Below are 18519 nucleotides of genomic sequence, written 5' to 3'. Positions count from 1 at the left end.
ACACTAAAAACTTACTTTACCTCTGAAACCTCATTGCAAGCCAAGTCATTTGTCCCTAGATGGACAAATACATCCAATTCCCCTTCCTGCTTTGCTCGCTTAACAGTATTACAAATACGTCTGCTGTCTCTGAGCAGTAGCTCTAGGAAGACATCTCACAAGACCACTATTGTCCAGCTCCACACCTCTTATGATAGAATCCCCCAACAACAAGTGCTTTCTATTAGGCCTCACCATAGTCTCCAAATACACCACTACACTCTGTGCCAATCTCCACAACACCACTAAAATCAGTAGAGTAGTAAAAGGCCTATATTTAATATTTGTGGATATGCTATTCAAAACAATATTTTTGGATTTTTTTTAAATAAATTAAAAACATACATTTTACACATGTAGAATATTTTTTATTATTAAATCATTTAAAGGCTTATCCAAAAAGAGACCAATATGAGGAATGGGGTGGCCAGAGAGTTTATCTCCATGTCTGGCTTACCAGTCTTCCAATATAGAGAGTGAGGACATAAGTTCATGGCAACCATCTCATGCACCAATAACACGTTCTCATTTACATTTCTCTTCACCAAGCAATTATTTCTTATCTACCTACAAAAGCGATTCTAACCTTTATCAACCATCATCGCTTACACACATGAAATATAGTGAATTAGAATTTTTATTTATATGCTGTAAAAAACTGCATCTCGAACAAGAATACATAAGCAGCGTCGCAGTAGTGGATAGTGAGAATTCATGCTGGTATTTCAACCTTGTAAACTCCAGTTTGCTTGTTTTCATTTTGATCCCACGACCAACTAAAAGGAAACGTGTACATGTGGTCTATTTTTAGAATCTGGATATGTAACTGAATACATTTTACATTTATCTGCAGTTTTTATTTTATTGAAGCTCACCAAAATGTGTCAAGAGTCTCACAAAATAAATAATATTTAGTGGAGGTGTTGGCTTAGCTTATTGTACTCCTAATAGCTACCCGCCTACTGGCGAAATGTCAGGAAGACCGCCCAATGGACACAAATGGATTTAAAATAAATTATTTTTTTGGTGCTAAAAGTAGCACTGTACCTAATGACCTTTCTCAACTTTTTCACCTGCTGAAGAAAGAACTGTGAAATAGGGACTAGAGAAGGCTTTGGTTGGTGAGGGCTATTTTCAGGTTTTGGTGAAAGAACAAGTTAATAACATTTAATTTTCTAAAAGGTAAGACTTTTAAAGCCATTTTAAACATACGTTTTTACTAAAGTATGAATTAGTGACACTTAGAAAAAGAACTTCAAATTTCTTTGTTGTGGACACAAAATTTGAAATCCTATTTGAATTCACAGATTACCCTGAGGAAAGTTTAATAAACATCTCTCATAAATAAATCACTGCTAAAGAAAGATTTTAAAAACATCCACATTTAATAAAAAAAATAAATACTTCAAAAGATGACATCATGGCCTATCTAAAGATGCAGCATTAAATTACTTGGTCCTTGGTAAGTCAATTTAACTCTTTCAATGGCCTCCCTACTGTCAAGATAGTCTCAATTTGAAGGTCCTGATTTTTGGAGACACTAGGGAACTGTCCCCAAAAAGCATAGTGTGAGCGCATCAGTTCAAGTTCAGGGCACTACGACCATACAGAGCACACTGAAACAGTGCTCTTTGCAAGGATCTGTCCTCACTGGGATGGACTTCGATGATAGGCATGCATTCACACTCATTACCCTCCTCCAACCAGCATCACACTTCTTTGGACGCCAGATTTGGAAGCTTTAGTTTCATGGCTGGGCTAATAAATGTATTGCACTAAAATATTTAAAAAGGAACTCAGTCTCATGAGTTTTGGCCTGGTATACATGTTTTTGAAGACATTTGCTGATTTATGCAGCTGCCATTTTGCTGCTTTAGAGTGAATGTGAACTTCCTGGAGAACGTTTGGCTGAACATGAGTCCAGAAACTTTCAGGTGTACAACTATTCGCTTTTCTCCCTCTTTTTCTTGGCCTCCTTTCTTTTGTGCTTTATCGTTTTCAGCTCAGTCATAACCGACAAGGTTTTATACACCCAGTGAACCTATTCAAGAATAAATTAAATAAATAAAAAAAAAAAAATAAAAAAAAAAAAAAAAAAAAAAGGGGAAATGACATTATGATATAAGCAAATCTAAAAACCATATTGACAAAGGTTTTATTTTTTCATCTGGAAGAAACTCATTAGTGCCACTGTTGTCATCCTAAATCCATTTGTTTACTTTTAACAAGGAAATTACATTTCCAAAAGCATAATAAAAAAAACGCATGAAGGTTTTGCTACAAATATCTCCTAGAAATAAACACTTTTCAATAGATCATACAGAACACGTGGCACTTTGAAAAGCGCAGGTGGGACCAAACAAAGTTGACAGGGTAATTTGATAATCTCCCTGAGGCCCGAGGGGGGCTTGCTCAGAGCTGAAGCATCAAGAGTAGAGACCGAACCCAACAGACCGTTGTCTGAGCCTGGGCCCAAGGAGATCAGCTTGGTCCCCTAATGGGTAATCTGTCTGCCTGATGCTGGGCTCCAACCTTGACGGATCACTGCAATGTTTCAGGATGCTTATGCTGCAGCAGAGCGGGACACAGACATCTGTTGCCATGCTTCACTACAGAGTGAACTGCTAAGGAGCTGTACGGAAATCACTAGACATCAGAGATGATCCCCCAATCACTGGTAAATGTAAGCCAATATGAGGAGGCATGTAAAATGGAGTGCACACATGATGGGAAAATAAGTGACAGAGTGGAGTATATGAGATATAAGAACAGGGAATTATCCGTCCCTCCCCTCTCCCCCTCAATCACAGTTACTCCAAGTGTAACTAGCATTCCACGTCACAATCCCTTCCCATGAGAGGCAGAGGACAAGCAACATGTAAAGGGAATGAGGCTACAAACAAAACCATTACTCTCACACACTATGATCCTTCAGACATACATCCTAACATTTCCACAACTTTGAGGAGTTGGTTAAACCAAACAGGACATTTAAAAATGGAAACAAAGGCAATTCTTGCACATTAGTATACTTACCACAATAATAATTGTGTTACATAACAAAGGAGCTGAAAATACCAAAGAAATGAACATCCCAGCGGAATCAAAATATTGCTGTTTTGAATATGACCTGTAGAAAAATATGAGAAAAAGATCAGATTTAGAGTCCATATAATCAACAATTTCACAACTGTAATAAAGCAGCACTGTCATGCCAAACTTACCTTTCCCTAATCACTTCCTCTTCTCTACATTTCTCAGGATCTGTTCTTCATTTCTTCCTGTCTGCTCTAGTTTTCTTTAAAACCTTTTGAGGGACTATTATGTCTTATGTATATTTCCTACGCCTGACCAGCGGAGGAGCAAAGTGTGCTACATTTCCTATGGTCAGAGCATTTTCCCACAATTCTGACCTTTCCTCCGTGATCTCGCAAGGCTTCCTTTCACTATTCCCGAACGTCCTGTCATTTAGACAGAACGCCGGCGAAACTACCGAATTTCGCCCTAACAGAATGAGAACAGTTTGTTCAATCATGTTAGGACGACAATCTGTACTTTTAGGTGGGTTCGAAATTTCATTTGAATTAATGAAATTACGATCCATGCTGCAGCTGCATCTTGCAGCCGCTTATTAGATAGCTCTCTAATGCCCCCGGTATTAGGGAGCTATCTACCAAAAGGCTGAAAGACCAAGATTGATCTTTCAGCCAACTTTACTAATACCAAATAAAAATGAATTAGTATTAGAAATGAATCTGGCCCTAAATTACAATAAGACTGGCGACCTATTGTCCTCTCTGACGGGCCCCATGCCTGAGAGGCGGATTGGGAGCCCTAAATGAAAATGGGGGTGGACCTACTGTCCTCCCACCCCGGCCGCCACGCAGAGAGTAAACCCCCCGCCCCCCCCCACGTAAGTAGGGATCCCCAAGACCCTATTCACCCCCCCACGCAACTAACATTAAATAAAGCCCTACCTACCCCCTCACCCTAAAAATAGTGAGGGGGGAGACAATAAAACCAAAGACCTGTAAATAAATAAAAAAAAATACTTACCATTTGAGGTCTTTTTTCTAAAACCTTTTTTCAGCCCCACCATACCCAAACCATAATACCTATCGAGCTTATTAAAAAAAAAAAAACCTGAGTGCAAAAAAAAAAAAACAAAAAAAAAAAAAAACGCCACAACAAAAAAATTTCCATCTTCACCCAGCGAGGGCACCGTGCAGACTGAGCTCTGCAGTACGGGGAAAGGTTTATAAAACCTTCCCACGCCCGGCAATTTGGCTCAGAACGCTCAGATTGTCTCTACATTTACCGGTCACAACACTCTCCCCCCCATTGTCATTTAGGGCCCCAACCCACCGCTCATGGCGGAGAGGAGGACAATAGGTGCACAAGAGCCAACTAGATTTTAGAAAATTCATATTTAAATCATTCAGGCCACTTAGAAAAAATATGTTATCCATATTTACAGGCTACAAATTAAATACCTCCAGTTAAAAGCTGCAACTTCATTGATGTATTCAGCAGAGCCTACCAAACCAACTGTTAAAAAAAAAGAAAAAGAAAGTTTTTAATGCCTCATTTGCTTTCCTTTTCAAAAGTGAATATATATTTCTTATATTTGTCTTCTAAAGTCTTAACGGTCACTCGAAGTTCTAAAGTTCTATGACAACTTTGCAATGCAGAGTACCTTGGTCCCATTTTCCCATAAAGGGTTTGTAAAAATTGCTGCAGCTAAAAGCTAGGACATTTGTGCTTTTACCAGAAACGTTTTCACTTCCTCCTCTTTAATGGTGTCATCTGTGTGAGGTAGTTATTGGTAGCTCCAGTGACAGATGCAGGCAGTCCAGTTCACAAAACTATAAACTGGGTTGGTTATAAAAAAAAATAAAAATAAAAAATGCCATTATGTGGCTACCAACACTTTATTTAGCAGATATACTCATCCTATGTGATGACTGAAAATTCAGACATGGCTAAACTACTGTTCAACAAATTAAATTTTAATCTGTAGCTTTGGTCTAAGTGTGACACTGCATCCACATAGACCTTTGGGGAGATGTTTGCTTTGACTGATCCGCTCACTACAAGCTCAGGTAGGTAACTATCAGTGTTTGTGTTCCCGCCTTGGTGCATGTTATTATAGAACTCCAAAACAAATGTATAGTGTGTACCAACAATATAGCCCAGATTAAGTGCAGTATGTATAAAAGGGATTTATTTATTATTTTAAATTGATGTGGAGCTCTGTGATACACTCATACAATGTTTATTATCCTTTACCATAGAGTTCCACAATAATAAAGCTTCTAATAATGTGTAGTGGTTACAGGTATGAGTTTTAATGCGTTTAGGCTCTACCTTAGTTTTCTTCCTTTGGAGCTCTATGATAAGCTCGCACATATGTTAATTTTAAACTCAGCTGTCCATTTGAACTTTACTTAAAAGGACACTATAGTCACGAGGCCAACTACAGCCTTATTATAGTTGTTCTGGTGAGTATAGTCAGTCCCCGCAGGCGTGCCCAGTGGGCAGCATTGGCATTCAATGTCTCAAAGCTCTGCATGGATATGCTGAACTTTCCCCATAGAGATGAATTGATTCAATGCTATCCTATGAGATGCTGATTGGCCAGGGCTGCGTTTGGCTCCACCCCCAACCTGCTAACTTGGAAAAGATCATCAGAATTGACGATCTCAGCCAATCCAATGCTTTCCTATGGGAAAGCATTGTGATTGGCTGAGATCATCAATTATGATTTTGTCAGCAAATGAGACGGATCAAGGTTAGAGCCCAGTGAGTTTTTACTATAGTGTTTTTAACACTATAGGGTCAAGATTACACATTTGTGTTGCTGACCCAATAGTGTTCCTATAGAGATCCTCTCTCTCTCCATATGAATTTTGCCTGACTCTTAGCTGTATGTAACCATGTAGGAAATCTTGGGAAATGGTAATAGGACACAGAGAAGAAGCATTCACTGGGCTGTGGCAGATTTTCTCAAGGATCTTTGCTAATATCTGAACCAGCAATGCAGAAGGAGAGGGACAAGGTCTTTGGGCTTCTTGGTACGGCAAATTCATTAGAAGGGGCATTTATATGAAAAAGTGTTCTCACACACCCAAATAACTATAAACTCCCAAGCAAACAGTAGGTAAGAAGAGGCATACATTTTCTTTTAAGTATCAAAGAAAAGTCCCAACATTAAAATGATCTATATACAGCTACATATAATCCAGAAGGCTTTGCACATTGCAGCAGTAATGTACTGTATCAGAATATTACAGAGAAATTGTCTAAAAGTTGCCAGACAGGTTTAACTAAACCACAATGACTATGCTTAACCGAGCTGTAGAAACACAAAAGCTTAAGGCAGCACCCTGTACCAGTGGGCCTCTGTGATTAGAAAATGCTAGGGCTGAATAATTGTCCCAGTCCTGCCCTGGTGGCATACAATTTCACTAGAGGTACAAAACGTTGCAGTGAATGGCAATTCGAATAACTTAAAACTGGTATTTTCACTTCCCATTCATTTTTCTATTATGTTAACAAATCCCCATATTTAAACAAATACATATTTATGAAGTGTGAACACAAAAAAAAAAAAAAAAAAAGTGTAATTGCAGAAATCCACCTCTCTAAGATGTGCACTCATTATTATAAGCTCTGTCATTTGCTTGTGACAGCCAGCGCAGAGAAATCATACAGAGAAGGAGGAATTAAACAAAGTTTCTATTTCTGCTGTTTATTTGCCTTGTATGATGTAATGTGATAAATGTTTAATATCAAATTAAATTAAAACGGAGCATCTCTGTTCAATTCAAGTTATAGGTGCTTTTTTAGTGTTTTATTCAATGGTGTAAATTCCATAGGTGTGAAAAGTTCTCTTTTAACTCTGAGAATACATTATCTAACTTACCCATTACCAGAAAGTGAACAATCTGAAGCTTGTAATATTTATAGGAGATACAAGTGATCACAAAGCACAATATGTGGAATACCATGAGTCCAATCAGCCATGCTTCAGTCCAGTCAATGGGCTAAACAAAAGGAATAAAACAAAATATTCATAAACACAATAAACTATTTGAGTCACTATCAGTCTGGCACTCAATAGTGCACGCAAACAGGAACACCCATTGTACAGCGCTGCAGAATGTGTTGGTGCTTTATAAATAATATATATATATATATATATATATATATATATATATATATATATATATATAATTAATCTTGGATAGGCCCGAAATATACACAAAATCACTGCTTAGTAAATATACTCCAAATGAAAACATGCATGCAGTTAATTAACTGTTCAATCACAGACTTCCAAATGCAGCTCAATGAGAAATCTTTGAAAGGTAATGGTCTGCCTCTTGAGATCAGCTCCACTGAGCTAAGCAACCAGGAAGTAACAGGACCAGTTGTCTAATTGAAAGCCAGGGGGTGTAACTATAGTAATTTATACAAGTGCCAGTTTCTATTGAAATCTGCACTTTGTAAAATGGAAAAAAAAAAAAAAAAAAAAAAACACCCTTCACACAAACTGTTAAGGACACTCCAGACCCCTACAAAACTTGAGCTTGCTTGAAGAGCCGTGTACTCCCCCAGCCCCCCCATTTTACAAAGTGCAGATTTCAGCAAAATTGGAATCTTTAAAGCACTCCTTAGCTGTCAATCAAGCTTGCAAAGACTTCTCATTAAGTTACATTGTGAAATCTGTGATCGGACAGATATTGCTGCAAAATCTCATGGTCACTACTCTATCCTAATTCTCCTTGACCTGTCTGCGGCTTTTGACACTGTTGACCATCAACAGCTTCTTCTCATCCTCAGCAATATCGGTCTACAAGATATTGCTCTCTCCTGGTGCTCCTCCTACCTCTCCCAGCACTCTTTCAGTGTTTCTTTCTCTGGCTCTGCTTCTTCTCCCCAACTCCTCTCTGTTGGTGTCCCCCAAGATTCAGTCCTTACTGTTTTCCATCTATACTGCCTCCCTTGGTAAACTCATTAGCTCCTTTGGCTTCCAATATCATTTCTATGCAGATGACATGCAAATCTACCTGTCCTCTCCTGATCTCTCCCCGTCCCTCTTGACTAGTGTCTCTGACTGCCTCTCTGCTGTTTTTAACTGGATGGCTGCCCACTTCCTTAAACTAAACTTGACCAAAACTGAAATTCTGGTCTTTCCTCCCTCAAGTGTTATTCCTATGTCTGTCTCCCTCCAAGTCAATGGTGCTACTATCAGCTCCACCACGCAGGCTCGCTGCCTAGGTGTTCTCTTTGACTCCAACCTCTCCTTCAAGCCTCATGTTCAATCTATCGCTAAATCCTGTCATTTCCATCTCAAAAACATTGCACGCTTCCGCCCCTACTTAACACCAGATGCAACAAAAGGTGTTGGTCATTCCACTGTCCTTTCTCGCCTTGACTACTGTAATTTGCTTCTCATTGGTCTTACATGCTCCCAACTTGCACCGTTACAGTCCATAATGAATGCGGCAGCGAGGCTCATCTTCCTGTCCGCCCGCACCTCCCATGCCTCACCCTTCTGTCAGTCCCTACATTGGCTTCCTATAAAACAGAGCTCAGTTTAAAATTCTGGTTCTTGCTTTCAAATCTCTACATAATGCTGCTCCCACCTATCTATCCTCCCTTATACACAAGTATGTCCCGTCTAGGCCCTTACGATCTGCTGAAGACTTACGTCTATCTTCTGTCGGTACTCCCACCTCTGATGCTCGCCTTCAAGATTTCTCGAGGGCTGCACCTGTGGAACTCGCTTCCCTCCTCCGTTAGATGCTCACCCAGTCTCTACTCCTTCAAAAAAATCGTTAAAAACCCACTTCTTCATAAAAGCGTATCAATTAAACGGTTAATAGCTCCCAACTGATTCCTCTTCTGCAACTGTCACTAATCTAATACTATCCTTACCTTTTTGTGTGTCATTTTACCCCACTCCCTCTAGCATGTAAGCTCATTGAGCAGGGCCCTCAACCCCTCATTTCCTGTGTGTCCAACTTGTCTGGTTACAACTACATGTCTGTTCGTCCACCCATTGTAAAGCGCTGCGGAATTTGACGGCGCTCTATAAATATCATAATAATAATAAAAAAAAAAAAGTATAATTAAATGCACATGTTTTCATTGGAGGTAGATCTACTAAATCATGATTTTTTTTATATGGGCAGTAAAGTGTCCTTTCAACCATCTGAACTCCAGACTGGAAATGAATGGAGCACTAACTTATCGCAAACTGGGTTTAACACAAAATAAACAGTAACAAGTCACTGACGTGGACAATTTGCACATATGTTCCTATGTTCTATGTGTAAATAGCAATTAAGAAATAACCAGACTTAAGGATAGGCCTTCTCTCTCTGGCACCGAATATCCCATATATTAAACATATAATCTGGTAGATTGCAGAGACCTCTATTTTACATCTAATAGTAGAGAACCGATCTGTCAATATTGACTAGAGAGGGTGAAACCAGTTAATCTTCTGTCCCTAAATGGTGATTAAAAAGTCAAATCTTTATTAATCATAAATTAGAAAAAAAAGGGGGGGGAAACGACACACGTGAAAGTAATAAAATAAACCTAGGTCAAATAGTAATATGGGAGAAAAAAAAAAAAATAGATGTGTGTGTGTATGTATGTATATATATATATATATATATATATATATATATATATATATATATATATATATCACATACAGGTTTAACTAAACAGTATTTTTGAAGACTATGTTCTAAACTGAACAGAGCTTATACTGGAGTTCAGTTAATAAAATAGCTCCACACTTCGAGATCTAGTGAAGTACATTTACAACAATCACTGCCAGCACCCACACCCCCAGCACAATCACTTCCAGCAGCACAATCACTGCCCACCCTCAACACACACAGCCAGACCCCCACCAAACTCCCCAACACTTACTCACGGCCAGACCCCCACCAGCAATCACTGCCAGGCTCCCCAGGCACTTACTCACTGCCCACCAGCATTCACAGCCCACCCAGCTTACTGCCTCTGCTCTCTCTTACTGCCAACCCCCCCCCCAACTCACTGCCCGCTCTAGCAGGGCCCAAACTCCAGGTTCCACGTCCATCTCACACCCGGAAGAAGCTGGCTTGCAAACGGATGGGCGGAGACTTAAGGTGAATTGTAAGAAGCTCCGCCCACTGATGACGGCCCAGTCCTGGAGTGCCAGGTGCGGGCAACCTCCCTCGACTATAACCCCGCCCACCTCCACGTCATACCATTCTCTGTCCATTCTACGGCCAAGCCCCAGTAGCTGTCAGTTTCTCACTGCGTATCCCGGGAAACAGGGAGTGCAAACAGGAAGTGACGTTCTCGGTTTTCTCCTTGGATACCTCCATGTCGAGGCGTGCATAGTTACATGGCTACCAGAGTAATATCTCCGAGCAGCGTATTGTAACGAACTGGCAACATGTAGGCTGAGTCATAGTTATAGCTCAATGGGAGATTATCTCTAGTTTGGCCTCAGTTTTGTCATTTCGATTTTAATTTGTTACAATGCTGAGTTTATTTAAAATACAACTGGCCATGTATTAAAGTTTTTAGCTGCCCTATAGGCCTCCTCTGAAACATGTTCTAACACAGCGATAGGCAACCTTCGGCACTCTAGATGTTGTGGACTACACCCCCCATAATGCTCTTACACTCATAATGCTGGCAAAGCATCATGGGAGGTGTAGTTCAAAACATCTGCAGTGCCAAAGGTTGCCTATGCCTGGCCTAACATATAACCAGGGACGGCGCTACCATAAGGTGGCCCAGGCGGCCGCCTTAGGGCGCACCGGCCCTGGTGGCGCAAAATCAGGCTGACCGGAAGGAGGAAAGCGCACTGCGCTCCCCTCCAGCCGACGACCTATTGTAGCGTGGCCGAGCGCTACCAGGGTCGCAGGGGGCCCGGCCGCCCCTGCGACCCGGTATGTACACTGGGACAGCCTCTTCCCCTCCGAGGCTGGCCCTGGTATCACCGGGCGTCCGGTTCTGCGGGCGCGCGAGGGAGCACTCTCCCATGTGTGCTTCCTCTTCAGCTCCCTCGCGCGCCGCATACTGATACCGGAGCCCAGGGAATCCCTTCAGCACTCCAAAAGATAAGGAGGCTGGGGGATTAGATAAAAAAAAAAAAAAACGTGTTAGTGTGAATGTCAGTGAGTGTGTCTGCTAGTGTCAGTGTGTGTGTGTCTGCTAGTGTCAGTGTGTGTGTGTCTGCTAGTGTCAGTGTGTGTGTCTGTGAATGTCAGTGAGTGTGTCTGCTAGTGTCAGTGTGTGTGTGTCTGCTAGTGTCAGTGTGTGTGTGTCTGCTAGTGTCAGTGTGTGTGTCTGTGAATGTCAGTGAGTGTGTCTGCTAGTGTCAGTGTGTGTGTGTCTGCTAGTGTCAGTGTGTGTGTGTCTGCTAGTGTCAGTGTGTGTGTGTCTGCTAGTGTCAGTGTGTGTGTCTGTGAATGTCAGTGAGTGTGTCTGCTAGTGTCAGTGTGTGTGTCTGCTAGTGTCAGTGTGTGTGTGTCTGTGAATGTCAGTGAGTGTGTCTGCTAGTGTCAGTGTGTGTGTCTGCTAGTGTCAGTGTGTGTCTGCTAGTGTCAGTGCGTGTGTCTGCTAGTGTCAGTGTGTGTGTCTGCTAGTGTCAGTGTGTGTCTGCTAGTGAGTGTCAGTGTGTGTGTCTGCTAGTGAGTGTCAGTGAGTGTGTCTGCTAGTGAGTGTCAGTGTGTGTGTCTGCTAGTGAGTGTCAGTGAGTGTGTCTGCTAGTGTCAGTGTGTGTGTCTGCTAGTGAGTGTCAGTGTGTCCCCTGCGACCCGGTATGTACACTGGGCCAGCCTCTTCCCCTCCGAGGCTGGCCCTGGTATCACCGGGCGTCCGGTTCTGCGGGCGCGCGAGGGAGCACTCTCCCATGTGTGCTTCCTCTTCAGCTCCCTCGCCCGCCGCATACTGATACCGGAGCCCAGGGAATCCCTTCAGCACTCCAAAAGGTAAGGAGGCTGGGGGATTAGATTAAAAAAAAAACATGTGTTAGTGTGAATGTCAGTGAGTGTGTCTGCTAGTGTCAGTGTGTGTGTCTGCTAGTGTCAGTGTGTGTGTGTCTGCTAGTGTCAGTGTGTGTGTCTGTGAATGTCAGTGAGTGTGTCTGCTAGTGTCAGTGTGTGTGTGTCTGCTAGTGTCAGTGTGTGTGTGTCTGCTAGTGTCAGTGTGTGTGTCTGTGAATGTCAGTGAGTGTGTCTGCTAGTGTCAGTGTATGTGTGTCTGCTAGTGTCAGTGTGTGTGTGTCTGCTAGTGTCAGTGTGTGTGTCTGTGAATGTCAGTGAGTGTGTCTGCTAGTGTCAGTGTGTGTGTGTCTGCTAGTGTCAGTGTGTGTGTGTCTGCTAGTGTCAGTGTGTGTGTCTGTGAATGTCAGTGAGTGTATCTGCTAGTGTCAGTGTGTGTGTCTGCTAGTGTCAGTGTGTGTCTGCTAGTGTCAGTGCGTGTGTCTGCTAGTGTCAGTGTGTGTGTCTGCTAGTGTCAGTGTGTGTCTGCTAGTGAGTGTCAGTGTGTGTGTCTGCTAGTGAGTGTCAGTGAGTGTGTCTGCTAGTGAGTGTCAGTGTGTGTGTCTGCTAGTGAGTGTCAGTGAGTGTGTCTGCTAGTGTCAGTGTGTGTGTCTGCTAGTGAGTGTCAGTGTGTGTCTGCTAGTGTCAGTGTGTGTGTCTGCTAGTGAGTGTCGGTGTGTGTCTGCTAGTGTCAGTGTGTGTGTCTGCTAGTGAGTGTCAGTGTGTGTGTCTGCTAGTGAGTGTCAGTGTGTGTGTCTGCTAGTGAGTATCAGTGAGTGTGTCTGCTAGTGAGTGTCAGTGAGTGTGTCTGCTAGTGAGTGTCAGTGTGTGTGTCTGCTAGTGAGTATCAGTAATTGTGTGTCTGCTAGTGAGTGTCAGTGAGTGTGTCTGCTAGTGAGTGTCAGTGTGTGTGTCTGCTAGTGTCAGTGTGTGTGTCTGCTAGTGAGTGTCAGTGTGTGTGTCTGCTAGTGTCAGTGTGTGTGTCTGCTAGTGAGTGTCAGTGAGTGTGTCTGCTAGTGAGTGTCAGTGAGTGTGTCTGCTAGTGAGTGTCAGTGAGTGTGTTAATGTGTGAGTCTGTTTGATGTCTGTTAGTGAGTGTGTGTTTGTCAGTGAGTGTATGTTTTGTAAGTGAGTGTGTATGTATGTCTGTCGCTGAGTGTGTCTGTCAGTAAAGGTGTGTGTCTGTTAGCTGGTGTGTATGCATCTGTTTGTGAGAGTGTGTGTGTGTGTCTTCTGCACTTACCTTTCTCCAGCGCCGGACTCCCTTGGCGCTGGGGATCCCTCCGCCTCTCAGCTCCTAATGCTCTTGCCGCGCACGCATTCAAACCGCCCATAGGAAAGCATTACTCAATGCTTTCCTATGGACGTTCAGTGGAAGCTCCACTAGCGGCTGTCAGTGAGACAGCCACTAGAGGCTGGATTAACCCTCGGTGAAACATAGCAGTTTCTCTGAAACTGCTATGTTTTCAGCTGCAGGGTTAAAACTAGAGGGACCTGACACCCAGACCACTTCATTGAGCTGATGTGATCTGGGTGTCTGTAGTGGTCCTTTAAATGTTTGTGCATCTGCATGCACTGCCTCTGTATGTATGTCTTTATATGCCTGCATGTCTCTGTATGCATGTATGTCTCTGCCTGTGTGTCTGTATGTCTCTGTATGATTATTTCTGTGTTTGTATGACCCTTATTTTAAACGAGGATGGGGGCACCAAAATGCATCTTCGCCTGTGTAACTAAAAATCCTAGCACCGGTCCTGCATATAACATGGTGTTTCACGGATGTTCCGTAAGATACAGTATATTTCCGTGTATGAGACGCCCCCTATTTTATAACCCCAAAATTAAGAAATAAATATTTTAAACATCAAATAGAACAACTTTGATATTTTAGAGGTGGCTTCTGGGGAGAACAACACACTTCTGAGTCTCATGCTTCCCCTGTGTTACGGTACTCTGTGAAGTTAATGGCTCTACGGTGCATGCTGGGAGACTACAGCTCCCTCAATACAACAAAAACAAATACACCTAAAAATATAACATGGAAAGAGAACTCATAGGGTAGTAACGTTTAAGTTAAAGAGCCCCCCAGTATTTAAAGTTGCACTCAATAATAAAGCTCATCAATCATAGATGTCACCAGGTTAAGCAATATTCAGCATTCCAAGGATTCACATGGAAAGAAATTAAAGAAACCATAGTGCAACATTGTTGAAAGGTAAAAAATTACACGCTTTAATTACCACACTTACAAAGTGGAAATAGGTCCCAAGCCCATCAAATGTGATCTCCAGTCCAATTCCCAACGATATCGGTGGCTGGAACTTACACAAAATTCTAAGGCTAAATAAAACAGCAGCATACAATTAAAAACTCTAAACCAAATAAAAACTGACTCTACATATTTCGTCTAACATATAGACTTCTTCAGGAATACACACAAAGTGCTAATAAATGCATCAATAAAGTGCTATGATATGTAAAATAAACGGAACTTCTTCTTTTAAATCTCCCTCTTTTGGCAGTTCACCAATCGCCTCTCCTCTTCTCATGTGTTTCTACTTTTTCCGATTGCCATAGTCCATATATGGGCTTCCGGTAGTTCTTACCGGAACGCAGATGCGTTCCATATACCCGGAAGTTGAATCCTCCGCAATTGATGACGTCACTGCGTCTGGAACGCATAATGCGTTCCAAATCGTCCATGCATATACGGGGAATCTTTCCCCATCCGTGGCAACATAGAAAAAAAGAATAGTATTAAGCGGTCAGCCCAGAAGTGTTTATAATATTCAAACTTATCCAAAGAGCATTTCTAATACATATATATACATAATCACAACTCATAATCCACTACATGTGGTTTAGACAATAAAAGTCCAAATTATAAGTGCAGATCACCAATCCACAGAAAAAGACACCACCACATATATATTGGAAGTATTCAGTTGTATATAAAATGTCTAACATAAAAGTAGAGAGGGAATTTGGAGCCACTCATCCCAAACAATGGAATGGCTTAAAAATAAAAATACATATGAATAAAAATAAAAATACTAGTAAAAATAAAGATATCAATAGAAATGAAAAATGCAATTATATGCTCCCACAATATAGCAGGTGGTGTGAGGGCATGCCGGTGATCTACACAGAAGCTTGGTCGTTCCATCCCGTTTCGGTACCAAGACTACCGGAGAAGCCCAAGGGCTATCAGATGCTTCTATGACCCCGAGACAGAGAATTTTGTGGATCTCCTGTCTCATGTGTTCCCTGACAGCTTTGGCGATTCTATAGGCAGTTTGTGTGAGGGGCGGCTGTTCAGAAGTGTCTACTCGGTGGGTGGCCAGCGGAGTGTACCCAGGTACGTTCGAAAACGTTGCTCCCTTTGTGGCTAGCAATTGCCGTATCTGGGTACGCTCTCGGGGGCTTAGCCGCTCTCCCAACAGAACCTCATCTAGGCCGCCTGTCTTATCATCTTCCCCCAAGAGGTCTGGTAGGGAGAGATTCTCAAAGTCATTGGAGGTGGGCACACATATTGTTGCCACATCCTCCGTCCTCTCATATGGTTTGAGCATGTTCACGTGGAGCATGCGTCTCCCCCCACTACTAGAGCAAGAACCGATCACATCTCTGTTCTACAACTCGGTATGGGCCCTGCCAGGCAGCCTGTAGCTTGTTGTGGTGACCAGGTTTTTTAAATCAAAACCTTTTGGCCAATCTGAAAGCGATTTCCCCTGGCGCCCTGTCATACCATCCCCGCTGGCGGTTTTGCACCACCTGGAGGATGGTATGCACATTCTGCGTCAATTACTCCAAGCGGTCGCGGAACTCCAGTACACACGGTATAACCGGGGGACCATTGTCACCTACTGCTCCCTCCCAGTGTTCCCAGATTAAATCAAGTGGTTCCTGTACTCTCCTTCCGAACCGTAATTCGAAGGGTGAGGATCCTGTAGATTCGGCACCAGCCAATATGCAAATAGGAGATGTGGCAGAAATCTCTCCCAGTCCCGATGCGTGGCCGTGAAAGTCCGGAGTATTTGTTTTAATGTTCCATTTAATCTTTCACACAGGCCATTTGGGCGTGGGAAGGAGACCTAATAATTGGCTTAATGTCACACAGTCTCCAAAGCTGTTGGGTGACTTCTGCAGTGAACTGAGTACCCTAATCCAGACTATCTCCCTGAGAAAACCCATCCGGGAGAAGACCCGCATCAGCGTCTCAGCCACTGTCTCCGCATGTATATTTGTCAGAGACACAGCTTTGGGATACCGTGTCTCATAATCAACTATTGTCAGGATGTACTTTTTGCCGGACGGGCTTGGTTTTGCTAGGGATCCTACCAGGGCCGTCTTTAATATTGATTGGACCCTGGGCAAGCATTTGCTTGGGCCCCCTGTACGCTGTATCTTGGCCCCCCCACTCCCAACCCCCAGGTCCATGGCATGCAATCATGGCCTCCACCCCAACCTACTGATGGAACTAATGTAGAGAGGGGCTGTAGTGCAAGAATTTTTTTTCGGTCTCCCCTATAGCGCAAGAGTGGATAAAAGATAGATACCCATCTGTCGTACAACTTCCATGATGCTATGCGAGCTGGTGATCAACCATTTGGCCATACTTGTACAGTTGTATTTGTGAGCAGTGTTTGTGAATTTTAAGCATGTTTTTGTATAGGGTATATGTGTGCATGTAGGGGTGTATTTGTATGTACTGTTACCATTGGAATGCAGCAGTGTACTTGTGTGTAGTGTTTGAGTTTGAATGCAGGGGTGTGTGTTTGTATGTAGCATTAGCTTTTAAATGCAGTTGTGCTTTTGTATATTGAGTTGAGGTTTGTATATCATTTTAGTGTTTTAATAAAGGGGTGTGTTTGTATGTAACGTTTGTAATTGCATGCAGGGGTGTGTTTGGATGTAGTGTTGTCTTTTAAATGCAGATGTACATTTGTGTGTAGTGAAGGGCGTGTCTGTATGCAATTTTGGAGTTTGAATTCAGGGGTGTGTTTGTATATAATGATTGCGTTTGCAGCAGTGTGTTTGATTGCCTGGATGTATGCATATACATACTAACAAAGATATACATACACATTGACACGCAGATACATACATAAACACACTGATACATGCACACACCTGGACACATGCACACATCTTAACACACAAGTACACACTAGCACAAACACACTGGCATATACACACACACTAGCACATGCACACATTCAGATACACACTTTGACACACAGATACACACTTTGATACAGACACTGGTGCACACACACAGATACACAGAGATACACACTGTCACAGGTTTGTACACACACTCAGATACACAAAGACACACAGGTTTACATGCAGGGGTGTATTTGTGTGCAGTGTTGGCGTTGGAATGCTGGGATGTATGCATTGCCACATACACACAGATGCACACTTACACAAACACTGAGATACACACAGGAACACAGACACACATGCAGTGGTGTATTTGTGTGCAATGTTGTTGAAACGCAGGGGTGTATGTGTGTGCAGTGTTGGCATTGGAATGCTGGGATGAATGCATTGCCACACGCATAGATACACACTTACATATATACACACACACACACACAAATGCTCAGAAACACACACCCACACACACGCAGGTACACAAACACTTTGACACACAAGTACACATACACAGGTATACATTCATACAGATACACACAGATATACATACACAGACACGCAGACACATATAGCCAGATACACACAGCTGGATACACACACCAACATATACACAGTCAGATACACACACACATACAGCCAGATAAACACACAAACACACACACAGTCAGATAAACACACACATATAGCCAGATGCACTGACTCAGACCCAGGTACACACACATATATCAATTTACATCATATTTTAGCCACCCTCTTGTCTCCTTACCTTTTGGGTACAAAAGGGTGGCTTCCCTGGGGTCCAGTGGGAGCTAGAGGGCCAAGGCTGATGGGAGTCTGACTTCCTCAGTCCCTTTCCGCCTCCTTCACCTCCCCAGCGGCACTCTATTACTTGGGAGGAAGTGATCTCACCTCACTTCCCCCAAGCAGACAACATGAAAGGGGCCCAGACCGGACCATTCTTAAAGGGCTGAGGGCCCCTAATTACATCAGGTGCTGCAGTCTACAGGGTTTGGGTGCTGGCATGGGGTCCCATGGGGCAGCTACTTTGGGCCCCCCAGGCGTAACTGGGCCCGGGCAGCTGCCCCTTTTGCCCCCCTTTAAAGACGGCCCTGGGTCCTACAATATATACGGCTACCCGTCGGAATGGTTCCTCTATGATGAGCAGGCATTGTAACTTGGCATTGTGGCGATCTCCCCGTTTTTCTATCCATTGACAGGTGTCACACGTTTGACAGTACTGTCGAACATCTTT

The 18519-nt window shown here is 42.8% G+C and overlaps 1 protein-coding gene across 1 annotated transcript; it reads right to left on the bottom strand.

Annotated features, from left to right (window-relative positions):
- Positions 1 to 1403: 1403 nt before the first annotated feature.
- On the bottom strand, positions 1404 to 10192 carry TMEM18 (transmembrane protein 18). The gene is made up of 5 exons (XM_063440890.1): positions 10124 to 10192; positions 6965 to 7085; positions 4533 to 4587; positions 3076 to 3169; positions 1404 to 2080 (listed from the first exon to the last, which is right to left on the bottom strand). The coding sequence occupies exons 1-5, from the start codon at positions 10163 to 10165 to the stop codon at positions 1982 to 1984; spliced, it is 411 nt and encodes a 136-aa protein (XP_063296960.1). The 5' UTR covers positions 10166 to 10192; the 3' UTR covers positions 1404 to 1981.
- Positions 10193 to 18519: the final 8327 nt, after the last annotated feature.

Source organism: Pelobates fuscus, chromosome 2, assembly GCF_036172605.1.
Source record: "Pelobates fuscus isolate aPelFus1 chromosome 2, aPelFus1.pri, whole genome shotgun sequence".
Classification (NCBI taxonomy): Eukaryota; Metazoa; Chordata; class Amphibia; order Anura; family Pelobatidae; genus Pelobates; species Pelobates fuscus.
This window is presented reverse-complemented; position numbering and strand designations above follow the sequence as displayed.

Excerpts from the sequence above, each read along its gene's own strand:
- TMEM18 (XM_063440890.1), bottom strand. The coding sequence starts at position 10,165 with ATGGACGTGGAACCTGGAGTTTGGGCCCTGCTAGAGCGGGCA. Across the intron at positions 7,086-10,123 it reads GGGCCCTGCTAGAGCGGGCA|CCCATTGACTGGACTGAAGC; the intron begins GTGAGTTGGGGG and ends CCTTTTGTTTAG. Across the intron at positions 2,081-3,075 it reads GTAACACAATTATTATTGTG|GTTCACTGGGTGTATAAAAC; the intron begins GTAAGTATACTA and ends ATTCTTGAATAG.